Below are 27587 nucleotides of genomic sequence, written 5' to 3'. Positions count from 1 at the left end.
GCAGTCGATACCACATCATATTTCTTCTCAAAGCATGATATGAAGTCATCTTATATCTAGGCCCGATACTGGTTATGACATCTGTCATGGCTTGAAAATGAAATAAATTTGCAGCATTGAAAGGAATGCATTATTTATAAAACCATGTCCTAACCACGGCCTTTGCCTAATCTACTAAATGTTGAGGAGTCATAGCAATGCGAATATCGGTTTGCGCCTCAGGGGCAATCCTATAAGGAAAAAACTCATAATAGAGCCTCTAGCTCTACCTTCTCTCGAAGAACTCCCTCCTAATCTCCTTTTTCCTTCTCTTCTTTTTGTTCATGTGACACTATTGCTAGCACCAACTACACTTTTTTCTTTCGCTGCAGAACTTCCTACTTCTAATATTATACTAGGAACTGTAGGATCAAAAGTAGAGAGCTTATCTTCATCCTCCTAGGGTTCTGCATACCCCATTTCTGCCTCACTTGTCACTTTTTCTTATCCTTTTTCTCTCAAACCAGTAAATAATTACTGGCATTGTCATTTTATGACATCGACAATTTTCTTGATTGTGTAGGCCGCACCATTGAGATATGTCCTAGCTAAATGATGCTTCAACCGAGAGATACCACTCAAAATAACAGTATGACAATAGTTGCACTTGATTTTCAACTGGTTTTCACTCATTATTCGAGTTCCCCATTGCCATGCCCAATTATTTAATGTCATATTCCCTAAAAGAGCTCAATAAAAAGGAAAGAATAAGTTTTTTTTTTACTTAACTCACTTCCTTGAGTGAAAAAGGTGAAAATTCACTCTTGATGAAATCGCAAAAACCTTCTCTTTTGCTCACGGATCAGCCCCCAAATTACTCTGACAAGTCTTAGGATGTGTGAATACCTCTCTAATGACCTCTACACAAATGAGGGAGTCGGCCCTCAAGAGGTATGTAAAACCCAAAAATAAAAAAATTACTTTTCGGATCCTTTTTAACTGTGTTGAGTCTGTGTCGTACGATACAGGCCGTATCATAGGATATGGTACGATACACACTCATCACGATACAAGTGCATATCGTATCATTTTTCCTTCATAATTACGATACGTGTCATACGATTCGGTATGATACGGACAACCTTGATCAGGATTATTGCACCAACTAATGTTAACTAGGTCATTTGATTCAATAGGTGGTTTTGGGCTCATAGATCCACACCCATCTGCTGTGGACTTGAAGAGAGATCTTCAAGTCAGAAAATGCAAAATAATGGTTAACTCCAACTGCTTTTTCAAGATTTGATGTAGTTCAGCAGTTGCTCAGAAGAAATTCTATGGTAATGATTGAAAGTTTTGATGGTTCATGTGCATCACATTTAGGAGAACTGAAACAAACACCAGCTTAGCTGTCTGCCTTTATAATTTAGCTCATCTTTACAGGCAGATCAAGTGAAAAAAGGTGCAGTTGAGGGTTTGCCGGTGAAATCACACTGGATCTCATCAGTGGATACATGAAAATATTGACTGAAACAACTTTTAGTCTAGATGTATGAACTATGTAACAAGGACACAGGACATGCCTTTTTTGTGAAAATCTCCATTTAATATAGTATATAAGAGGATACCGCATGAGAGGGAGTTGGCGTTTCCCTGTGACAGTGTATGAACTAAAATCTTATCTAGCCAAGATGGCACTAAGAAATTTTGGCACAGAAAATAGGCATAGAATTGTCTTGTTTTGATGTGCTATGCTTGAAGAATTGAATCAGAAACTCATTATGAGCAACCTCTGTTTGATGGCTATCCAATAGTAGCAAAATCTTGTCTCCTATGGCTGATTGTCTTCTCATGTCTTTTTAATGATGATCTATTTTGCCAATCAAACGAGTCATTTTTGTTGTCATTACTATAGATTAGAATTTTAAAAATGGCATGATTTAACATAGGTCCACATCAAGTAGTACTGCAAATCAACCTCCTTTGCAGCAACTACTGCTTCCTGCACCACCAGGGACTGTCTCAGTTCCTGCTCTCACAGTTAATCCCAAGATGGACCTTCTTAGTGGTGAAGATTACCTGTCACCAACTAGCAATGATGTGCTAGCTCTAGTTCCTGTTGGTGAACCAAGTTCCAGTTCCTCTGAGTCACAGATACAGTTGCAGCAGCAGAACATACTAGCACTTTCAGATCAATTTTCTCAGAACGCGGCTACCGATTCTCTGGGTTCTCAGATGACTCTACCGACATCTCAGGTAACCTCCCAGTTTCAGAGTCTACCACAATTGACACCACAACAGCAGCAGCAAGTAGAGTCTGCACCATTTACAAATGGAACCATCCCAATGATGGGGACACCTCAACAGTTACAGCAACAGATGCAGCCTGTACTATATTCCAATGAGACCATCCCAACCGTGGGACCACCTCCACAGTTGCAACAACAGCCTGCATTGTATTCAAATGGAACCATCCTGACCATGGGAGCACCTCACCAACAGCAGCAGCAGATGCTGCCTGTAGTGTATCCAAATGGAAGCATCCCAAGTATGGGACCACCTCAGTATGAACAAGCAGCTTACCTGCAGGGCTTGCATATTAATCAAATCCATCCTGCCTGGAGCGGACAGGTTGCACCAAACTTGAACCCTCAACAGCAGATTCTTGCGTATGGTATGATTGCCATCTGCTTTGACTGCATCCAAGCCCTTTCATCTCTTTTCAACTTTTAATTTCTGTTCTACAAAGAGTACTATGCCTGTGAATGCTTTTTGAATTATTTCATTTTTGGTCTCTCAATACTGCAGGAGCAGGGCCACAGAGCGTGGGGCCACTTCCACCAGCACCCTGGGATATTCAGCCGATGCAGGCTCCTCAGCCCATGGGCTTTCCTTATGTTCAGCAGCCGGAGGTGCAGTTTCTCGATCAAAGAAGGCCTGCATACCCCCCGGTGACAACAGATATATCTCAAAGGACACAAGGCCTTTTCCTTCAAGATGACAGACCCATGGGCTCTTACCAGACTTCTGGATCTTATTTGCAGCCGAAGAAACCAGCTAAGCCTGAGGACAAACTTTTCGGAGATCTTGTAGACATTGCAAAAATAAAGTCTAAACCCTCTACTTCTACTAGCATGTAATGGCTTTGAATGATATATCTTCTCATCCCTGGCTCTGATATTTTCTTCAGGTTTCCTGTTGGAATGTTGATTTGCTTATTAAAATCATGTCCATTTTTTTCCCACATATTATAATCATCACGATTTCTGTGTAAAATGAGAGCTTGTGTGGGTTTTGCTTCTGTTGTTCAAGTTGGTGCATGGCCCCCTATTATGATTCAAAGTTTGTGTTGTTGAAATGCATACTTCTCATTGCAAAATCGAATCTGCTAGGCTTTCACGCTTAGTATGTTAATTGGGATCCAGCTCTGTTCAGGCCAAGTCTTCTAGTGACTGGTACCAGTTACAGAAGATCCACTGCCATCCTCTGTATTTTGTTTGGTTACAAACAAAATATGGAAAAAGTTGTGTAACTGTCAAAAATGCATCTGAAAACGGAAGCCATGTACTTGTGGTCTCCTGATGCATTTTCTCAAGATGTGCATGGCAAACGTGTTCTTCAAGTTCCAGTGAGGTCCCTTGGCCTAGTCCATGTCCAATCATCGCCAAAGACTCGAAAGAGGACTCTACTTGAGAAGAGTTGGCGTAATTCTCTTGAAGTTGATCAGTTGTTTTTTCATGTCATCTAAAATTTTCTTACATGTTGATTTAATAGCTCCAAGTTATATACTTAGTGCTATGTCCTGATAGTGTATGTAACGCCCTAAAATTTCAACTTTGATTTCGAAAACATTGACGAAAAACCTTTCATAGATTAAAGTTTTTACTTTAAAAATCAATAACAGAAGACATTTAGGAAGGAGCACAAGTTACCAAATTCTAGGTACGTTAGTAGTAAAATCATCATTTTACATAAAATAACTACTTAAAAGAAGTGAGAAAATAAAACAATAGATTATTAATAAAATTTTCGGTTTATTACAAAATGAGCATTTTCTCACTATCTAATAATCTAAAGAAAAACTCAAAACTCAGAACCAAGACGTCAGCAGAAAGAAGAAAAATCTTGAGCCATGTTGCATCGCGCCATCGGTCGCCTGTGAAGTTCTACTCATCACCTGCCCATGAAATAGGTCAGTTTCGTGGATGAATAGATAATGTAGAATAAAATAAAGCAGAACATTCATGAGATAAATAATTTATTACATTAAAAGCAACAAGTACAATATGTAATCTACTTTAGCAAGTACAATATATGCAAAGATCCATTGTCTTAAAGTAGATATAGCAACAATATTTCGAGTAGTATAAATCTCAATCATCTACAACTTATTATGAAAATGATATTCTTTAAGTTTTGATATCAACTGGCCTGTGGGTACGCACAGATACGAATCATAGAAACAACCGAGACCAATCCTGGGGTTTATTATGTCAGGTGTTTTTCATTAACCCGAATGACTGACTGAGTCTGCTCTTAAAGGGACGTTCAGTGACCAAGAGAGTAAATCCCCAAAAGCATTCATGGCCCATGGATGCATCCATCTTCTGCAGAAGTACCTGAGAGTTACCACCTAGGATAATTTATGGTAATCTCAATTCCCCTGATTTCGATGACTGGGGAACCCGAGTCTTTCGCCCGTAGGGTGGTTGTTAACAACCTGTCCATCAAAGTTTTTGTATCATTCATCCTCTCCCTTGATGAACTGTGAAGGTTGAATGGGTACGCCGGGGGTTTCTTAACCGCCGCCCCATTCTACATACTCTGGTCTGTTAGACCCACTCGAGCATCTTGCCTGTGAAGGCGAGTTGTCACCATTTATGTGATCTTAACATTGTGCTACATGCACACTTTAAGGTTTTCACAACCTCATCATCCAAACATCGTAACACCTGTATGACGCACCTATCCAAAAGTATAATCGTACCTGATTGAAGATACGACTACGATGAGAGGGTCAACAATTAATATGTTGCAATTCCTTTAGTTCACACATGACATGCATCGCTCCTTGAACATTTGGCCTGTGGAGACCAACATCTCTCTAAAATCGAACAGTTTGAGAGAGAGAGAGAGAGAGAGAGAGAGAGAGAGAGAGAGAGAGAGAGAGAGAGAGAGAGAGAGAGAGAGAGAGCTTTTCTTTTTTTATTTTTTTTAGAGAGACAACTCTTCTCTTACTGGTTTTTCATTTTTTCTAAGGTAATAACCATAGGTTGCCTATGAGAATGGGTTTCTTTTTTAAGTTTTTGACAGCCTAACAAGTGATAGTTGAAGGAAACATGAAGGAAAATCGATCCTGGTGAGACAGATAGGGAGAAAAAAAGTGAATTTATTGATTTTTTTTCTAAGGGAAGTGGATTTAAAAATTTAATTAGCACTTACATCACCAAAAATCTTCAGAGCTAACAGTTTTAAAGTTGTGCATTTGATGCAAAATAAACTGGAGTGTTTTAAGAAAACAAAAAGTGTAGGTTTTGGCTCTGTTGTTAAGTGCTTTCATGTTATTAATCTAGATCGGTTTGGATCCTTGCAATATTGGATCTTATAAATATAGACTCAAAATTCATGTTAGACTAGGATTATATAGTTGAATATGGATAATCCTCGTTTGAATCTAAATCACATTGAATATGTGCATGATTTGAGTCTTTTAAATCCATAATGAAATTAAGGTGGATATTTTAGGCAAGGTTTGTGTAACAAACCAAACCGGGGCCTCTCAATCCCAAGTTCATGGACGTTAGTTCCCAGAGAAAAAATACCAAAATAACCTAAAAAACCATGCAATGTTTTTTCATAAGGATTAAAGGTCCATGCATCCATTGAGAACAACTATTACCATCCAAATAAAAGTAACAAAATTACATATTCAGAATAAAGAAAATGCAAGATGAAAAATACTTCGAGTGCTGAAAAGTCTGGTGGTAGCTGAGTCTAAGTCCATGGTCAATTCTTTCGGTTGGCAGTAGTCCCTAAACCTACAATTGTAACCAAGAGAGGAAGTGAGTCTATAAATTAGTAAGTTATCATTTATAAATTAGATACGATCGTTACTGCAGTGAGTTCTAAGCTCCTAATCTTAATTTAGTTTGCTAACTAAGCACATGCTGTTTATAGATTTTACTCCCTTTATTATTTCTCTGTCATCATTCTCAAAATATACATTCACATTTTACTATAATTGGTTATTTTGAAAATAGCCTCCTTGGGTGTAGAAACACGTAGACAACTCGAAGTCTACGATGTTGGCCAGACATATAAACCACTTATAACAATATAGTTTAAACCAACCCAAACTATAGACTTATAAGTAATGCAGCTACTCACCGGTTGCAAGCCAAGACCCACAAAGTACTCATCGGTAGCTAGTCGAAGAACTCGAGAGGCTATACCTGCCACCAAGGTACTCAAGGAGTTATACCTGCCCCAAGGTGTCGAGGAGATGTACCTACCCCTAAGGTTTGTGGTTCATTCTACATCCTACATGTGTCTAGTGGGCGATGTCTTTAACCCCTAAGGGTCACTAGGAATTCCTGAGAAAATCTTGAGGTATAAACGAGGTATACATACCTCGAATAATACCCTACACCATGTCTCTCCTAGTAGAGTTCCTCATCATACCCTATATTGTTATTCTATGCACATTATTCTTTCAACTTTTATTTCTTAACATTAGTGTCTTACACAATAACCAATGTATGTACACTAACTACTTTTAAACATGCAGACACATATATATCTAAGGATAATATTTCACCACAGAGTCAACTCATTATGTCATGACACTTACAATGCCCCTCCCAAGGCATAAGCGTGACATTCTCGGGTCATATCCTATCTCAAAACTATGAAACTCTACTCTCATTTCTCAAAGTCATACATCAACATTTAACAACTTATTATATGCATCAATATCATAATTATCTCTATACATGATATATTCATAATCTAAATCATATCATAAATCAGGGAACATGTAACATGTATTATCATATTTAAGCATCATACTGAACATCAAGGTTATGGATTCCTACTAAACAATTGTTCTATTCAAAATACGATAAAACTAGCATACTTATAACACATGAAATCATATTGTAAGATGCCTAGACTAACCAACATGTATTTTGTTTAACTAAAGAAAAATTTGTAAATATTCACTTAATTGAAACACTTAAATTCTAAATTCTAAGGAATAACTTTAGTCTTGTCACAAGTTCTGATCTGAAATAGACAAAAACCTTGTATCATCATTTAAAGTCTCATCTTTGTAAAAAAATATAAAAATACCTATAAGCTTTTATTCCAAACTATAACTCTATTTTCTTAAAGTTTGTCATTATATCTCCCGCTAATGGATCCTACTAAAAAAAAAATCCAAGGATCCAAAAATCATTTGAATATGATATCGGGATGAAAAGTTATGCCTCATTTACTAATAAGGCATATCAAGGACAAAATGATTTTTTTACTCTTCGACCATCCCTGAGTTCATGTAATTTTTTCTAGATTCATTTTGTCTCTACACCACACCTAATTCACATTCACTATAGTTCAGATTTAGTTTAATTGGATTTGTTGATTGAGTATTGGATCCAAATTCAGTTTTATTCTAATGTCGATCCTTCAAGCTTTTCAACTATAAACATGATTGGATCTTGGATACGGTATGACCGATCCAAACTTTTTCGTAATAGGTTTAGTACAAGTGTGTCGTTAACGATGGAAATGACTTGGGTTTGAACTAAACCCAACTAGATCCAAATTTGTTTTAGATCCATGTTACTTACACGATATCTGATATGAGTTTAGATCCAATTGAGATCCAAACCCAGATTCAACTCATTAAAAAATTGAGGTCTTCACCATATTGATTTTTGCCCTGCTTCATATACATGTCCATATTCGCTTACACATATGTATTTATATATTCACATATATATACTAATGCTTTATTATTTCTTTTTATATATTTTTCTAAAACATGGCCGACCCAGTTTAGACCGAGTTAGTCTATCAAACCTGACTCAACCTAGACCAAGTCGGTCTATCCAAAAGCTGGCCTAACTCGGTCTGCCAAAAAATAGGTCCGACTCGGTCTGTCTAGACCAAGTTAGTTTGCTAAAAAACAAACCCGACTTGGTCTATCGTTTAACAGACCCGACTTGGTATGTTTAGACTGTGTCAGTCTATCATTTTTCCCCTCTTGTCTGACTTGGTCTGGACTATTGCCAGACCGAGTCAGCTGGTTAGTCTTTTGTTGCTTGCCCAACTCGATCTAGGTCATACCCAGACTGAGCGGACTAGCTCGATTTGCCATTTTGTGCAAACTGAGTCTGCCCTGGTTACTGAGGGTCGAGATAGAGAGTCTGAACTCTCTATCTCCCCCTCTTCTTTGTTATGATTGCCTTCAACAACCTCACAATAGCCAACAGTTGATGCAGGGCACCTCCCCCTCTGCTTTCCACTACGACTGCGGTGGCACTGTCGGCAACCGACGATTGTCGATGGCTGTCCGCCCCAACATCCCTTTTATTTTTTTTCTGTCGTTGATAACCTATTGGTTGCCGGTTGTGAGGACAGAGGGAACCCCCTTTATGCCTCACCATTTTGGGCAGTATGGACAGGGTCACCTCCCTATCCATGTACCTCTATAGTCGTTGGCAACCACATGGTTGCCAGGGTAGAGGGGACAATCCCCTCTGTGCCTCCCCATTGAGAGCGTTAGGCAACAAGGTTCAACCCCTGTCCCTGCCATTTTTTTTTAGAACAAGGAAAGACTTACCTGATCCGCCGGCGGTGGCACTCCTCTCTGTCCTCTGCTTTTTCTCCTCTCCTCCTCTTCCCTCTTTCTCTCAATCCCTTCCTCTCTCTCTCTATGTGTCCACTCTCTCTTCCTCTCTTTGCCAAAATTGATAAAGGAGAGAGAGCAAACCCATGGCTTTTATAGCCATGAGTGAGGGGTGTTACCCCTCACCCCCGCTTGCCTCTTTAAGAGGCATTTCCCCGTCTACCTCCCTCACTTTCCATACGTGGGAGAAAGAGGGGGTAACACCTGTATAAGGATAAGGCATGAACCCTTTCTCTCCCATTACCCATTTAATGGGAGAGAGAGAGAGATTATCGATCCAGGTGGGGGTTACTCTCACCTAGTCAACGTTACATTTTCACCCCTCCTAAAAGAAGATTCTTTTCGAATCTTACCTGGAAATAATTGAAGAAATTATGCACGAATGTTTGCCTCACTCTCTCATGTAGCTTTATTTTTGATGTGATGCTTTAATCTTACTAAGACCATCAAAATAACCTTCTTTATCAGTTTGTCCTCTTTGAATTCTAAAATCTCGATTGGTTCTTCACTAATACTTAAGTATTCTTGGATATCCAATACTGATTCAACTATGTTTAGTATGTGTGAAGGATCTGACATATACTTTCTTAACATGGATAAATGAAATATATTGTGTATCTTGGACAATGATGGAGGTAATACCAACCAATAGGCAGTAGAACCTATCTTTTTCAAGATTTTAAAGGGTCCAATATATCTTGGACTTATTTTTTCCTTCTTTTCAGACATCATTACCCCTTTAAAAGGTGATATCTTCAAGAAAATGTGGTTACCTTACTTGAACTCCAACTCACGTCGCCTCTTATCTGCATAACTTTTCTGACGACTTTGAGTTGCTAGGAGTCCTTTACCGATGAATTTGATTTGCTCTTCCATTTGTCGAACCAATTCTGGCCCTAATGTCTTCCTCTCTCCTACCTGGTCCTAGCACAAAGGCATTCTATAATGTCTCCCATATAAAGCTTCGTAGGGAGTCATACTAATGCTGACTTGGAAACTATTGTTATAAGAAAATTTTATTAATGGTAGAATCTTGTGTCAAGAGTCATGATACTCTAATACACAAGCTCCCAAAATATCCACCAGTGTTTGAATGGTCCTTTCTGACTATCTATCTGTCAAAGGATAAAAGTTGTGCCCATCTTCAATTGAGTCCCCATAGCTTCTCAAAAGCGTTGCCAAAATTTGGAGGTAAATTTTGAATCTTTGTAAGATACAATAGAGTCTGGCACTCCGTGCAATCTCACTATCTTTCTAATAAAGAAACAAACCAATTGCTTGAAGGAACACATTATCTTGCACATGATAAAATGTGCAAACTTTGTCAATCTATCGACGATCACCTAGATGCATTCAATCCTTCCTTGGTCTTAGGAAATCATGTAACAAAATCCATTATGATATCCGCTCACTGCCATATAGGTATGGCTAGCAGTTACAAGATTCCACTTGGTCTCTAATGTTTGATCTTTACTTGCTGACATACAAGGCATCTACTAACAAAATCAGCAACATCCCTCTTCATTCCATTTCACCAAAAGTTGTCCTTTAAATCTCTATACATCCTCGTACTACCAGGGTGAATAGAATACCTGAAATGATGAGCCTCATCAAGAAGTTGATTCCTAAGTTCCGTATCCTTAAGAATACATACTCAATCTTGAAATCTCAGAATACCTTGGTCATCCATCTTGAAATCTGGAACTTCGTCTTTAGATACTGCTGATTTGATTCCTTCCAATTATTTATCTAAAGGTTGCTTCTCCTTGATCTTATCCCAAATTTTAAACCCTAAGGTTGTCTGGACAAACATCAATCCACCTGGTAGGCATTGCACTTCTATTTTTTCTTCTACAATATTGACAAGCAAGTTTGATACTGATATTCTTGTGGTTGCTTCTGCTTTCCAACTAAGTGCACTAGCACTATGCTGGCTTTCCTTGAATGATATTTTAGCTCAAAATCATAATTTTTGAGTAGCTCAAGTCATTTTCTCTTCCTCATATTCAATTTCTTTTGGGAGAAAAATATTTCAAACTTTGGTGATCAGTATAGACTTTAATATGTTCTCCATATAAGTAATGTCACCAAATTTTGAGTGTAAACACTACCGCCGCCAACTCCAGATCATCGGTTGGATAATTCATCTTGTGTACCTTTAATTGTCGAGATGCATATGTAATAACCCTGCCATGTTGCATTAGGATACAACTCAATCTTTTATGCGATGCATCACTATAAACGGTAAAACCGCCAGTGCTAGAAGGTAAAACTAACACTAGTGCAGTGATTAATCGCTTATTTATCTCTTGAAAACGTTGCTTGCACTTCTTGTTTCATTGAAACTTTGTATCCTTCTTTGTCAGCTTTGTCATTGGGGCTTGCCAAAATTGAAAATTCTTTGACAAAATGCCTGTAATACCCAACTAAACCCAGGAAACTCTAAATCTTAGTGGCATTTTTGGGTCTAGACCAATTGGTCACCACTTCAACTTTTATCGGTTCCACCATCACTCTCTCCTTACTGATGATATGTCTCAAAAAATGAGACTTGATTTAGCCAAAACACATATTTAGAGAACTTAGTATATAACTTATGTTCTCTAAGTATTTGCAAAATTATTCTCAAGTGTTTTGTATGTTGTTCCTTATTATCTAAATAGATAAGAATATCATCTATTAATACCATCACAAACTTGTTCAAAAATAATCTGAATACCCGATTCATTAAATCCATGAATACAATCGGGGCATTTGTCAGGCTGAAGGACATGGCAAAAAATTCATAATGCCCATACCTTGAGCGAAAAGCTATCTTGGCTACGTCCTTCCTAATTTTTAATTGATGATACTCGAAGCATAAATCCAACTTAGAAAAATAGGCTACTCCTTAGAGTTGATCGAATAAATCGTCTATCCTCGGCAGTGAATATTTGTTCTTTACTGTCACTGCATTCAATTTTCTGTAGTCGATGTACATCCGCAGTGACCCATCCTTCTTTTTCATAAACAAGATTTGTGCGCTCCAAGGTGACACCGATGGTCGGATAAATCCGACTTCCAATAACTCATGCAACTGATCCTTGAGTTTTTTAAGTTCTGTAGGTCTCATCCTATATGATGTAATAGAGATAGCTGTCGTGCTAGGAACTAGGTCGATATAGAACTCGACTTTCCTATCCGGTAGAAGTCCTAAAAGTTTTTAGGGAAAACATTTACGAACTCTCGTACAATATCTACCTCTGTGACTGTAAGGTTATCACCAACTTCTGTCATCATATATGTCAAATATCAAAGACAACCCTTTTGTAGGTAATGGTTGGTCTAAAGACATGAAATAATTGTCAGCTTCGCTAGTTTTCTAACACCCTGAAAGGCGAATATTGGGGCTTCAGGGTATTAAAAACTGACACTTTTTCTTTGATAATTGATCATCGCATGATGTTCAAATAACTAATCCATGCCCAAGATAGCATTCACTCCCTTAAATTCTAGTATCAGAAGGTCTACCGACAATAGACGTTCTTCGATTTGCACTAAGTATTCTTTGGTAACCTTATCTATATAAACGGTCTTCCCTACTGATATTTTTATTTGATCATTTACGTCTAGAGATATCGGTGGAACAGATAAAAGTGCAACAAAAGTAGGGGTAGTAAAGCTATGTGTTGCACTCGAGTAAAAAATAACATGAGCACTAACACTAGAAATAAAAAGTGTACCTTCCACAACATCCAGACTGGCCAGAGTTTCTTATAGAGTCGCCACATAAACTCAACCTGGAGCAACTGGTTTATCTTTGGGTTTTGCTCCATCTCCTTGCATTGGCTGGGGGCACTTTCTTGCGATGTATTTCGTTTACCCGCAATTATAGCACTTGATATTCTTCTGATCACAACGACCATCATGCTTGAGGTCACAAGTCCTATAATTATTGAAGCTCTTGGAAGGTGACCCTTGGTACCGAGGCTTCTTTGCTTCTTATTGATCAGGCTTCTTTTCCAATTGCTTATTGCTGCTTATCACACTACTTTCTTCTTGTACCTTTAAAAATTTGTTGTTGTTTTTCCTCTTCTTAAAAAAACCACAGGATGACGAATTGGGTTATCTCTATTATACTTGTTTTAGCTTCTCCTCTGTCTTTAGTTTCGCTGTTCGGGCATCCCAAAACTCGAAACGAGATGCCATCTTCACAAATCTGGCAAACTTTTGAAATTGCAATGGTCCCATCATTCTCAAAATCTTGAGCTTTAGTCTACACTCATAGAGCTTGTATTTCTACTTCTCTGTAAATACTAAATTCTTTGTGAATCTGAACAACGAATTAAACTTGGCAGTGTAGGGTACCACACTCATGCTTCTTTATTCAAACTTTTTGAACTCTTTTTTTTATTCTCTCGATCCTAGAGAAAAACTATTGGTAGAACTTGTTCCTGAAAGTGATCTAGAGAACAAACTCTCCATTACTTAGGACATCTCTGATGGATCATCACCAGTACTCTACATCACTGACTAGGTTTGATGCTGTAACCCAAGCCTTCTGGTCCTCGGGGCACTGTATCACATCCAATATATTTTCTGCTTGCATCATCCACTTTTTTACCACCTCTCCCTGAGGAGTTCCATCAAATGTAGACACTCTCATATTCTTGAACTTTTCAGCCCAAGAACTATTTTTTGATGCTACTTGGTTCTATCTCTATTGCAGTGAATTTTGTAATAACTCGTACAAAATTCTCTCTGTGGTATAGTTGGGAGGCACACCACTCTCTACTGTAGTATGCCCTTGCGTGAGTGAAGTTGGTGATGCTCCTCTACCTTTTGTTCTCATTTTACATAGAGGAAGACTCCCTGATGCTTGTGAAGAAACAGGACCTCTAGGGCTTGCAGTACCCCTTCTTTCAGAACCCTCATATGCTTGCTTTGCTTGAGAAGAGGCAACTAGATTCTTGCTTGCTTGGGAGCCCCTGAATTGGTATGATGTACTTTGGTGAGTCCTCATACTGCAATTTAGAATAAAGTAAATTATTGAATAATTATACTTGTAGATGTTAGTCATTCAACATTTGCGCAAGCAAACACATCCATCACACATAAACTATTATTTTATTAAATGACATCTTTACAAAGTTATCACAAGTTCTTCCATAATACAACCCATGAATTCTTACTAACAACTAGGCCACAACAGGCCTTTATTACTTGACTTACAAGACACTACTCGACGAACATCATAAAACACACTAAAGGGTAGGGGCACTTGGGGTGTATGTGGGTTCTTCCTCATGCTCAGAGTCTGAAGGAACCCTCATAGGTGATGGTGCTGTAGTGTTTTGAAAGGCACAAAGGTATAAGTGCATGTTTATATGCCCTCTACCTCTCCTAGGTAATGACATTTCCCGAAGAGGCTATGTCAGTACTCTTGCTTGATCTTCTTTTGGGACAACAATGCTCCGATTTTGTTACACAACTGTCCTCCTAGCATCCTCGTGATAGGATATTATGTGATGCTCCTAACTCCTTCCATAGCTACTAACAGGTGTAGCATTGCTCGGCCCTGCCCCGCAGTGGCCATAGCAGAGTCTACTATAACATGCACCATAAGCTGCTAGACTCCTGTCTCCACAGTTCTTTATTGGTCCTCTCCTAACATGACTATAGGGAAGACATCCCCGTGATGCTGGTGATTCCCCAACGGGTGGTTGGAGACGTGCTACCACTTCCGCTTCATATCCTTTCCCCCAATCATTGATTATAACAACGATTGGGGTCCGGGAAGGAGTGAGAGGTGTCATACTCCCGATTCTCCTGGATATATTTATCAGAGTTGTGACAAAAAGTGATAGGACGATGACCATTTAGTCTATATCAATGATTTCTGGATGCCTCCGCCTTCCTGCATCCCTATCATTCCTATGGTCATTTTCATTGTTACTATTAGCATCCATATATGCTAACATGAAACACTCAATAAGTTCAAGATCTAACCAACTACATGGACTTTTCTCTGACTCATTGCTACTGATTCACTTGGATGATTCAAATTATCCTTCTTATAAGACTTTATAATCTTAATCATCCTCAATCCATGATATATTTTTTTCAAAATCTTTTCTTTTTCAAAACATGACTTTGATACCAATTATAACAACCCAAACCAAGGCCTCTCAACCCCGAGTTCATGGACATTAGTTTTCATAGAAAAATTACCAAAATAACCTAAAAAACCATGCTAGATTTTTTTTCCATAAGAATTTAAGGTCCATACATCCATTGACAACTATTGCCATCCAAATAAAAGTGACAAAATTACATATTCCGAATAAAAGAAAATACAGGATGAAAAATACTCTGAGTCCTTAAAAGTTTGATGGTAGTTGAGTCTAAGTTCATAGTCAATTCTTTTGGTTGGCAACAGTCCTTGAACCTACAGTTGTAATCAAGTGAGGAGGTGAGTCTACAACTCAATAAGTGAACATTTGCAAATTACTCTTAATTTAAACAAAATATATGCTGGTTAGTTTAGGCATCATGCAATGTGATTTTATGTGTTATAAGTATGCTAGTTTTATCTTATTTTGAATATAACAATTGGTTAGCATGCTTAAGAATCCATAACCTTGATGTTCATTATGATGCTTAAATATGATGATATATGGTACATGTTTCCTAATTTATGACATGATGTAGATTATGAATGTATCCTGTGTGAAGATAATCATAACATTAATGCATGTAATACATTGTTAAATGTTGATGTATGACTGAGAAATAAGAGTAGATTTCCAAAGTTTCAGGATAAGATCTATCCTGAAAATGTCACACATACACTTTGGGAGGAGCATTATAAGTATCGTGATATAATAAGTTGATTTTGTAGTGGAATGTTATCCTTAGATATACAACATGTATTTACATGTTAAAAGTATTTAGTGTACATACATTGGTTTTTATGTAAGGCACTAACGTTAAGAAATGAAACCTGAAAGAATAATATGCATAGGATAACAATATAGGGTATGATAAGAAACTCTACTAGGAGAGACATGATCTATGGCATTTTTTGGGGTATATGTACCTCAGGATTTGCTCAAAAATTCCTAGGTGACCCTTAGGGGTTAAAGACATCGCCCACTAGACACATGTAGGATGTAGCATAAACAACAAACCTTGGGGGCATGTATATCTCCTTGACACCTTGAGGGCAAGTATAACTTCTTGAGTACCTTGGGGGTAGATATAGCCTCTCGAGTTCTTCGGCTAGTTAACGATGAGCACTTTGTGGCTCCTGCATTGTAATTGGCGAACAACTGCAACACTTGTAAGTGCATAATCTGTACCAGTTTGGACTATATTGTCGTGAGTGATTTATATGTCTAGCCAACAGCATAGACTCTGAGTCATCTACATGTGTTGCTATGCCCAAGGAGACTATTTTCAGAATAGCTGATTATAGTAGAATGTGAATGTCTACTTTGAGAATGATGATAGAGAAGTAACAAAGGGAGGGTAAAATCCATAAACAACATTGTTTGTTTAGTTAGCAAACTAAACTAAATTAGGAGCTTAAAGTTCACAACAGTTGTATGTAATTTGTAAATAAAAACTTACTGAATTATAGACTCACCCCTTCTCTTGGTTACAGTTGTAGGTTGAGGGACTGTTGCCAACCGAATAAATTGACCATAGACTTAGACTCAGCTACCACCAGATTTTTTTAGCACTTAGAGTATTTTTTGTCTTGTATTTTGTTTTATTTTTAATATGTAATTTTGTCATATTTATTTGGATGATAATAGTTATTGTCGATAGATATATGGTCCATTAATCCTTATGAAAAAAAATTAGCATGGGTTTTTAGGTTATTTTGGTAAATTTCCTCTAAGAACTAACATACACGAACTTGGGCTCGAGAGGCCCCGATTTGAGTCATTACAATTTGGTAATAAATCTAATTGAAATATCAAAGGATGACAAAAAAAATTAGATATGTAACGACCTAAATCCACTGACCAAAATTTTCGAAGTCCTCAAAATGGTCACTAAAGCAGTCTAAAACCCTCAAGCACGATTTATGCAAGTGCGAGAGCACCAAACCCTGGGTTCCCAGACGAACCGAGATAAGAGCAGGAGCCCCATATTTAGCAAGAAGCAAACTAGCACAAGGGTTATTCGGTTGGTGGGCCAACCAACATTGCTTGGCGACAAGAACAATGCTCCGCAGTCTGGGCGCAGGAATGCCTAAACCAACCATACGCCGAGATAAGACCACCAAACGCCAACCAATCAAGTGACACTTACCCTTGAGTTGACACCCAGACCATAGAAAACCTGCCAGCAAGCGCGTCAGCTGCTTCTCTACTCCCACAAGCATCACAAACATAGACATGAAAAATTCTGGAATAGTTGAAATAACATGTTTGACTATGGTTAGACGGCCAGCGATGGAGAGATAAGATAACTGTCACGAAAGCAATTTGCGCTTCACTTTTTGAAGCATCGGAGCCCAAGCAGCAGAAGAGAGGTGCTTCACTTGTAACGGCAAACCCAGGTACATAATAGGCAAGTCAGAAATAGTGTAATTAAAAATTCTCTTTCCAGTTGCAAGTATATTGGCATGAACATTGAACATGGTAATAGAGCATTTGGTCTCATTTAGAGAAAGCCCCGATAGAGAGAGAAAGAACTAAATGATAAGCTTGAACCTAAGCATTTGTTGAACATTTGTATGACAAAAAATGATCATATCATCAACATAAGTAAGAATATGACCGGGAAGTCGAAAACCTGCAAAGGATCAATAAAACACGATACAGCAACCCGCTTAAGCAAGACTACAAGACCCTCAGCAACTGCATTGAACAACAAAGGCGATAGGGGGCACCCTTGCCGCAAACCCCGCCCCAGCTTGAACCGGTCTCCTCTAACACCATTGATATTTAACATGACCTAGGCATTTGAGACCAGCTCCCTCACCCACCTAGAAAAACGACGACCAATACCGAAATTTGCTAACATTTGAAATAAGAATGGCCAATGCACAGAGTCAAAAGCTTTATGAAAGTCTAATTTAAGGATAAAGTAAGGTTGACCGCTATGCTGTAAGGAATGCACAACTTTGGATGCCATGATGAATGAGTGTTGGACCCTCTTATTACGGATAAAGGCAAACTGAGAGTCTGAAAAAATTTGGTTAGCCACCGATTTCAGCCTATTCGCCAAAACCTTGGCAAACATCCGATAGAGAGCACTCGTAACTGAGATTGGGCAGAATCTTGAAATATCAGTGGCCTCATCATCTTTCAGAATGAGCAAAATAATAGCAACATGAAAATGATAAGGCAGTCTGGAGTTACGATGGAACTCATCAAACATGCTCACCACGTCTGATTTAACACAGTCCCAAAAGATTCTAAAAAAGTCGACATGAAACCTGTTAATGCCAGACACTTTTCAACCCAACAGATCCTTAATGGCCCTAAAAATCTCATCGTCAGAGAACCTCCTTTGCATAGATCTGGCTTGCTCAGGCTGAATTGAACCAATTAGGACATTACCAAAGATACCCTCCGCAGTTAACGAAAGTAGAATATAAGTCCTTAAAATATAGCGAGACTGCCAGATTAACGTGTTGATTGAGATAGAAAATACCCTCAGTGAAGATAGAAGGAATGACCTTCCTCCTATGGCGATGGAAAGCATATGAGTGAAAAAATTTAGTGTTGCCATCACCAGCCGCAAGTCATTTCACCCTAGACCTCTGCTTCCAACAAATTTCCTCTTTGACCCTCTAGCTTTTCAAGAGCATAATTAAATCTAAGGACCTGGCCTGGAGACTGAAAAGTTGCAAATCAGAAAAAGAGTCAGGAGAAGACATAGACTGATACAATGCAGAAATCTCTTGATCTCATGCGGTCATTTGCTGAAATTTCTCCACATTACGACTATGAAGTCAAACTTTGATATCCTTAGCTAGACGAGAAAGGTTATTTTGAACCCGGAGCGCGGCCCAATGCTCATCAACAGGTTTGTTCCAAGAATTAACAATAACCGAGAGAAAATATGGCTTCTGAAGCCACAATTCTTCAAACGCAAAGCTCTTGGTAGGTTGAAAGTCACCCCCCAATGAGTAATGATTTGCCCATGATCCGAGATAGAGGGAGCAAACAACACACACTTAACGTCGGGAATGAGGTCCAATAAATTAGGGGTGACAAAGACCCTATCAAGGACCCTACATCACGGACGAGACCGCCTATTTGATCAAGAAAAACGCTCCCCGGTTAAAGGAATAGGGTAGAGGAAATGTCGATGAACAAAGTCTTGAAAACCTCACATAGAAGGATTAGGAATTACGAGGTTATTAGAGTGAGAGAGAGAGAGAGAGCATGTACGCGCGTATGCATGAATGACAACATTCACATTCTTCTTCTGCTTAAGAATATCTACTATCTTCTATTTCAACATTAAGGGTCAGATTTGATTGTTCATACTCAGTTGCTGATCTAGTGAGATGTATGTGAACAGCATTTTGGCACCATACCCACATGCAAATCCTCATCCTCTCTGCCCGTATGCAAGAAAGAAATGTTCATTAGACACCAATCAAACAGAGAAAATAAACACAAGAAAAGAATGCCCAAATTTCTTCGAAGCATAAGGAAACATGTAAACATTTCTCTACAAATTCTAGGTAGCAATTTTCCAATCCAATGTATTCGACAACTTTTTTTGGGTAGCGTGGGAAAGCCACCTCACTCGCCGAGCTCATTAAGGTCCCACCTCTCCCCTGAAGATTGGCTTGATCGTTTGTTGGAAGAAAGGCAAGGAACAAGTGGGAAAACAACATTGTTGAACGTTCCGCGACTGTTATGGCAGACAGCCATGGCACTTTTCTTGGGATCTGCAGGCGCCAATCTCACGTTGTCCAGCAAAATGCCTGTGCACCCAAGGCTATTGCTGCATTTTAAGTTGATGGCCACTTCGGTTGTTGAAGTGCCAGCCGCCCCAATGTAACTCACATTGCTTATTTGCACTGCTGCTGTCTGCAATCATTGACACACTAATGAGTAAAACGATGCTTTTGAAACTAGCTAGCCGAAGGGTCCGACTAATATATGGAGCCGGGTATGGTTTGTGAAATTTCATACTAGACCCAGGCCTGAAGCGAGTTCGAATTAAGATCCACAAATTTTCAATGTAAAAATGATAAAAAATATTATTTTACCATTTATGGTCTGGTTCTGGTTCATGTAATCCTTATAGGATTCAGGTGGGTATGGTTTCTCTTGTGGTAGGTCTGATCAGATCCAGGTCCGGACCTAGTACCATCATTTCAAATGACAACTTCCTTCAAAGGCTAGTACTACAGTTCGGGAAAGACTTGTCTTGATGGAATTTAATTTAGGAGGCCATGAAAGAAGCATTTCAAGACAACAAAATCTTCAAATCACGTACTTGATTAATTTCAAGACAACCAAAAAGCTTGATTTTTTTTTTTAAGTTGAACACGTTTTCAAGAAATCACTTACTTGATTTGCACATTCATGGTTAGGGCAGTAGTATTGGTCAATTATGATTGGGTTGTCTACTCTTGTGAATTGGAGCTGCTCGAAGACTATGTTTTTGACCCATCCACGACCTCCCTGCAAATCAAACAAAACTTTGAGTTTATAGACAAAATGGTGAGGCTAAACCACCTCTATCTATTGATGCCAATTTTAATGACATCCAGATAGTTTTTCAATCCTGTGAAACCATCCTAATATATCATGCACCAAACAGTATCATGGAATAGTGTTCACACTAGATGCAGTGCAGCGAGCCGCTTGACAACCACCCATCTTGATATTTCACGCGCTTGACAGCCACCCATCTTGACATTTCTGGAGATGGGTGTGGTCATCTCCAAAAAAAATTAAATGGATGGTCATCAGCAGTGGAGCATGCCAGCACCGCTAGCTGCATAAAAATTTACCTCTATAGAAAAAGTAAAAGAAGAGCATACACAGAAAGTAAAATTCGGTGTTTTTATTTTTCTAATGTACTTTTTTTGCCAATAACTTGATAAGAAAAGAAGTTTCAACTTATCATAAAATTTGACTACGTACTATATTTACCTGAAAAAACATTTTTATCACTGCTATGGATAAGACATAATGCAAGATTAGGGTGAGTGGGTCAGGCAAAACAGTGGGTTACTATCTATGAAAATTGCCATGTTTGCTGGTACTCAATGTCAAGAGCAGGTCTTTGTTTGGCAGTTCAGGGAAACAAAGGCCTATATCAAGAAATTAATAAACACGCGGCCCTTCTATGGAATTAGGGGCAAAAAAAAATTGGCCTATAAATGATAAGTTATTACTACATGCATACCAAAAATTAAGTTGGTATTAATTTTTACTACATGCATTAATAATCCATGATAAGTTTTTTTTTACTACATGCATACCAAAAATTAAGTTGGATCACAGACCTGCCATGTTTTGATCCGGACCCCGTTTGTAGTTCCAGTAAACTTGACATCCTTGACATTCACATCTGCCACGGCAGCTTCAGTCCCATCCTTGCCAAGACTTCCAATGCTGCCCCAGATGCAGATAAATGGTTGAGAAGCAATTTTCACTCGATCAAAATAAGACTCAAGTGCAAATTGAAGATGGTCGCAAACGGTTCGGATTCAGGATGGGCTTTTGCAAATTTTGGATGTTCCGGTTCTGACTCTTTAATGTATTTTCTGATCCGAAATCCAAAGCATTTGCATCCCTATGGGAAATGGATGGTAGGACTTGACCCAGTTAGGGGTGGGGGGTTTAAATCTAACCTACCTGGAGTATATTGGTACAGATCCAACTGAACCTATTGAATTAGGATCAACATGTCCTTGATCCAACCCAAAGTCTTCAAGGTTAATCCTTAATCTGTAGTCCAGGTTGCCTTTGTCTCCACAGGTGGTTTGGAGCTGGGTTTTGTTTAATCCAATCTAGGCCTATGTAAAATTTAGTGTGATCTGAAGACTACCTGATATATGAACCGGTTAGACCCAATTTGAAAAAGTGTTGGTCCAAGTCTGTGCGGACCCGGTCAGAACTGTTTGGAGTAGGGCCAGTCCCATGATATCATAATTCAGATTAGCCTAGGTGAACTGGGTTCCAGTCCCCTACAAGCGTTTCGAGTTTGGGTATAAGTGGCACTAGGATGAATCTCAACATGTTCGAGTTGGACCCAAGTGGGTATGAATCAAATTCGGTGGTGGGTGGATTATGGTGAGGGTTAAGATGGTCGGATATAGGCAGTATAACATAACCATATTAGCTCACTTTGGTCTTACGTCGTATCTTGTATGGCCATGAAAAATGGCAATGAAAAATAAGATTTTTTTTAATGATGAGTAACCTTCCTAGAGATGCAGGTCACTTAATGGGCCTGCCTCCCTACAAAGTAAACCCCGGGTAGTCGATTGGTACACATGCCATACAGGTAGGGCTGATGACGAGCCGAACAGAGGGTGTTCAAGCTCGGCTGTTCCTTGTGTGGAGTCGACATTTGCACAAATATATATTTTTTAAGAATTGAGAATAATAAAATTTATACCCTAAACCTACAAAGCCAAGCTCAAACTGACTCATTTACAAAATAAATAATTATTTCAAACTTGTAAGCAATAGGATTTGAACTCTAAAACTTATTGCTTGCAAGCCAAACAATTCAACCATGTTCACTCTATGATATAAACTATATGCAGAATATACTGGGTGTTCGAGCTCATAGGAGCTGAGCCCAGCCGAACATTGGTTGTTCATGCGCAAAGCTTGTCAAGCCCATTTCATGAGTAAGAGCACGCTCTTTATGAGCCGAACATAAGCCAAGCCAAGAGCAGCAGCAGCAGCTCATCTTGTTTAACAGCCTTACTTACAGGGACTAGCAGGAAAATAAGAATTATTAGTTGACATAAGACGTTAATTGGCAGAGTTATGAAGAAACCTAATGCCGTGGCCTGGTCCGCAGGAGATCCTGTTGATGTTGAGGTCAAACGAGTCGGACAGAATAGAAATGCAGTCATCTCCTGCAAATTCACATGAAAATCATATTGAGGTTGGGTACAAAGTAAGCATGTAATGTATAATGTCATTCTCCTCTCCGGCTGTGCAAATTTTCAGATATTGAATTTTTTGTATGGTCAGAAAACTTTGTATGTGAAAGCCTATCGAAAAAAAAAATGCATTTGAGAAAGTATAAAAGGGCATTTAACTAAGCATGAAAACGGAATAGTTTATACATATGTAACGTGGGTATTTCAAAATGCTTAGTATGCCCATGTTGATGCTGGTACTTAGGGTGCTACCACTGGGTTCTTTCCAATGCCAATATATCACATATTATACACTTATATAACATATATGTTATGTACTTTTTAATTTTCAGTGAATTTCTCTCTCTCTCTAGGGGTGTCAATGGTTGGGTATGACCCAATCCTGACCCATACTGAATCCGTTACTGTTAGGGTCTGATAACAAAGGAAGGGTCCAGCTAAATATATCCAAGTTGGACCGTGAGATCCAGATAGCAAACAGACCAGTTTATCCAATCAAAATCAGCAATTTGTCAATGTAAAAAATATAAAAAATATAAAAAATATTGTTTTATTGGGTTTGAACCCGAACTGGTCTAAGTAATCTTTGATGGACACCAATATGGTTTTTTCTATGAAAGATCTGATTGGATCTGGGTCTGAACCCGGTATCAGCACCTCCTGACCAGATCTGGTCTGGACCTCCAAAATACATGAATCATTTGGGGTGGAGGGCCGGGCCAGAGATCGGTGTGCCTGAGATTCTAGGATCTAATATTGTCTAGGATCTGTCATTTGAGGCAATTCATCAAACGCAGCCTTACACATTCATATCATATTCAGGACTCAAATGCACAAAAATATCCCATCCTTTGACATATGATACAAAGGATCCTATGCCGATCATAGCCATTCAACTGATGCATCTTGATGGCTAGGATCAACCACAACCAGGTGAGATGGACCAATCCTAGCTGTTGATTGGACAGCTAGGATTGAATGTTGGATGGAACCCATCCTATGTCAAATAACGGGATCCATAATCTCGTATACCAAGTTAAACCAAGTGTCGATTGGTCATATATCTAACTAGTGTCTCTGCCCCTGCTATCAACAGGTCTTTGTATCACAAAGGGCAGAGATGATGATTCCATCAGAACGGCCTCTTTGGGCTCTGAGAAAGTAAGGCTGCGCAGTAGTGCATCTGGATCTATGTTACATGCATGAGATAGCAGATCAGGTGCAATGTGATTGCATACTTTTGGTGTGCTGCTGCACCTGATCACCCTTCATCTGTTTTTTTTTGGCGCCACAACGGACAGGCTATATCCCAAAGATGGTGGGTGATCAGGTGCAGCAGCACACCAAAAGTGTAAAATCAGATTGCACCTGATCCTTCCTCCGTGAATGATCTATTTTGACAATCGTTCCATGTCCTCTTATATACAAGTCATATTGAAAAGCTTCATAAAAATGGTTGTATCCATGTATCCGCAGCCGTGTCCATGCATGTAACATAAATATGCATGATAGAGCTGCAACTCAAGTAGTGATAAGGACTCAATACCATACCTGTCTGGATGTTACAGTCATCAATTTCCACGTGCTGAGAGCCTCCTAGGTTTATGCCATCCGTGTTTGGGCTATCAGCTGGTGCTCTTATGTTGAGCTTGGATACTCTGACGTGCTGGCTGAATACTATCTTTACATGCACAGCTTGGCTGTTGACAAAGTTGAGTCCACTCAAGGTGAAATAGTCGCAGTGTGCAATGTAAAATGCCTGTCCCCATTCACCACGCTACTCTTAGCATTTCCTAGTGACCTACTTAACAAAATCTATGCTCTTAACAAACATTATCTCTTACCGAGGGTGCCACTTTACAAGCCTGAGAGAGAGAGAGAGAGAGAGAGAGAGAGAGAGAGAGAGAGAGAGAGAGAGAGAGAGAGAGAGAGATCTGTTAGAATTGAACTAGCAAAAAGGAAGATTAGCACGAAGAAATAAAAAAATAAATTTAATATATTTAAGAAGGAATACATTTCAACACTTTACCCTGAAATAAAATACCCTCATGGGGGCCGTTATGATGTAACTTATCACTAGGGCTGGACAACAGGCTGGGCGGCCTGAATGGGTCAGGCCTCGGGGCCTAGTTTTCGGAAGAAGGCTTGACCCGAACTGAGCTTAAAACAACCCAACAAAATTTTAGGTCGGGAAATGCTATAAATATAAAAATCAGGTAAGTAAGCGATTCAAAAAATGGATCCATCTTGGATCCCATCTATTCTTTTACATTTTCTAGATATTCTTTAAAAGAAACTATGAGTTCAACAAATTGTGAATATATTATGACTTGCAACCCAGCCCAACCCCGTCCGAATTAGGCATATGGGCAGCAGGTAGGCCGTGGACTTTGTATTAGACTCGGGCTTCACCCGATTTGGGCCTAGGCCTGACCTGATTGATCAACAGGTCGGTCTTGACCAGGCTCGACCCGTCAACGGCCCGCTCACAACCTATGTTTGCCTAAGCCCAAAAGGGATTTTGCAAATTTTGGCTGTTCTCAATTTGATCTGATTTGACTCTTCAATGTATTTTGGGATTTGAAATCCAAACCATTTACATCCCTACTTATCACAACCTATGTTTGCCTAATGTTGCTTTTTGTTAGCCCACATTGTTTGCACAATGAGTGGTGTTGATAAATGCCTCAAAACACAAATATTTTTGTATTTTGGTACGCCACTTAATTCGATCTCTTGGTAGGCCTTCAGTTGGTAAAACCCTTGAGGTTCACCTCTCAGCCTGTTAACGGAATGTCCGAACAATAATGATGGTTTTTTCTCTTTATTAAGAAGCAAAACCCTAGAGGTCCCTCTGCCCATCAGTGAGTGCGCTCAGATTTGGCATTGCAGCAAGGGATACTCCGATGGGTTGCCAACCGTGATGATCCCTCTAGCTTGGTGATGTTCACAAGTTGCTCATACAAAATGACCAGAACTCTCACGGCGAAAAAGAAAGAAGGATTGAGGAGACGAGTTACAGTCTATCAATATACACACTTACAGATCTTTGTTTGCAATCCCACCAAAGGGTGCCGCGGCCGTTGATCGTGCCGGTGCCGTCGATGGTCAATCTTTCGACACTGTAGAATGCAAGCCAATAGTCTGTGTTCGTATTCTTCCATTCAGAAGGATTGCGAGGTGCAGTTATATTCCCAAAAATCTGCACTCGTGCCAAAATGGAAACATGAAGAACAAAATAGAAACTAGTCATATATATATATATATATATATATATATATAGAGAGAGAGAGAGAGAGAGAGAGAGAGAGAGAGACTTTACTTGGACATGAATAGAATTAGCAATGCAAGAGCCATTGAAGTAAGAAGGATCCACCAAGAACGTCTTTCCCATAGGGACGATCAATGTCACTGGGCCTGCTGTGCTGCATGCTGCTGCCCAGGCTTTTTGAAATGCCTAGGAAAGATATGGACCATATAAACCACAGTAAGTTTCATATCCAAGTTTCACAAACTCTACAACCAAGGTTACTATCTAAAAATTATTCCAAATTCTAGCTTCTAGATATCACAACCTTGTTGAACATCACTTCAGTGTTGTTGATGACTCTAAATCCTTAATTTGTGTAGGGAAATTACTCGATTTTTTTTTTGCAGATATAGATCAACAAAAGGTCTCCAAAGGATGTCTAGATGTTCCAAGGCTCTAGACATTACGAGTTCGATTCCCGCTTGGGAGAGCACATCTAATGATCGGACCGAGTATTTAACACAGTGCTCGACCCACAAAAAGTACAGAAAATCGCTGCGATAACGGAGTCCACATAGCCCCGGGTGATTATCACCATTTTGAGCAGTGATTTTTTGTTCCGAGTATTTTGTTAATTACTCAGCCAAATTATTGGATCTTCTCTCTCCACTAAGATCAAATCCATGACAGGTATGGAACAACATTGTGGGACGGTTTTACCACTACAAGGTGAGGCTAAATCCTGAAGGGTTCTTAGTTCCTAATCATAAAAAAACAAAGTATGTTTAGAGATTGCCACCATGTATACAAAACAAATTTTATCAAAAACTTCTACCTGGGTGTCATGAGTCTTGCCATCACCAACTGCTCCATATCGAACAACATTGAAGACTTTGCCATTGGCTCTCTGAATGTCCGCTGCCCAACCACGGGATGGCAAAAGAGATGCCAATATGATACAAATGACTAGTGAAGTAGGAGAGGGTGAAGGATACATCTCTGATGGGCACTTGGTGCAAACAAGCCAAACCAATGACACATTTATCTGAGACTAGTGCCCCCTTAATATCGAGAGCAATTTCACTAAGGCATCTGACATGGGGGCACCAAAAGATTACACAGGATTCAGGCCATCTCTTGGGCATTTATTTTTCCTTACTGTAACTGCAGAAAATGGCACAAGGCAATGTGCAGATATAGTAATGCGCCCTTATGTGCCATATTTGACAGGTTGACAGATGCGTTTCCAATATAGTTTTCTGCTTGCCGATTGGTTCTAGAAGCCAAACCTTTCTCCAATCCTTCCTTTTTGGCTTTTAATTTGTGAAGAGATGAAAATGGTTGTACCATAGGAA

The 27587-nt window shown here is 39.1% G+C and overlaps 2 protein-coding genes across 2 annotated transcripts in view; one reads left to right on the top strand and one right to left on the bottom strand.

Annotated features, from left to right (window-relative positions):
- The window catches only part of LOC149820470 (TOM1-like protein 9), a 72085-nt gene extending 68798 nt beyond the window's left edge, over positions 1-3287 (top strand). The window contains exons 9-10 of the mRNA XM_089982834.1: positions 1929-2653; positions 2788-3287. Of these exons, the coding sequence (XP_089838960.1) occupies positions 1929-2653; positions 2788-3119 (1057 nt within the window). The 3' untranslated portion in view covers positions 3120-3287. The remainder of the gene's footprint in view (positions 1-1928; positions 2654-2787) is intronic.
- Positions 3288-19644: 16357 nt separating this feature from the next.
- LOC149820469 (putative polygalacturonase At1g80170) lies at positions 19645-27229 on the bottom strand. The gene is made up of 9 exons (XM_089981808.1): positions 27068-27229; positions 26305-26439; positions 26048-26184; positions 24534-24682; positions 22874-22955; positions 21718-21810; positions 21366-21474; positions 20422-20535; positions 19645-19935 (listed from the first exon to the last, which is right to left on the bottom strand). The coding sequence occupies exons 1-9, from the start codon at positions 27227-27229 to the stop codon at positions 19645-19647; spliced, it is 1272 nt and encodes a 423-aa protein (XP_089837934.1).
- Positions 27230-27587: the final 358 nt, after the last annotated feature.

Source organism: Nuphar pumila, chromosome 12 (genome assembly GCF_984573655.1).
Source record: "Nuphar pumila chromosome 12, dmNupPumi1.hap1.1, whole genome shotgun sequence".
Taxonomy (NCBI): domain Eukaryota; kingdom Viridiplantae; phylum Streptophyta; class Magnoliopsida; order Nymphaeales; family Nymphaeaceae; genus Nuphar; species Nuphar pumila.
This window is presented reverse-complemented; position numbering and strand designations above follow the sequence as displayed.

What these genes read in the sequence shown, in the direction of transcription:
- LOC149820469 (XM_089981808.1), bottom strand. Translation starts at nt 27,229, where the DNA reads ATGTATCCTTCACCCTCTCCTACTTCACTAGTCATTTGTATCATATTG. An exon ending in TGACTGTAACATCCAGACAG is followed by an intron (nt 22,956 to 24,533) that starts GTATGGTATTGA and finishes GTGAATTTGCAG; the next exon opens with GAGATGACTGCATTTCTATT. An exon ending in GGACCAGGCCACGGCATTAG is followed by an intron (nt 21,811 to 22,873) that starts GTTTCTTCATAA and finishes CCTGGACTACAG; the next exon opens with ATTAAGGATTAACCTTGAAG.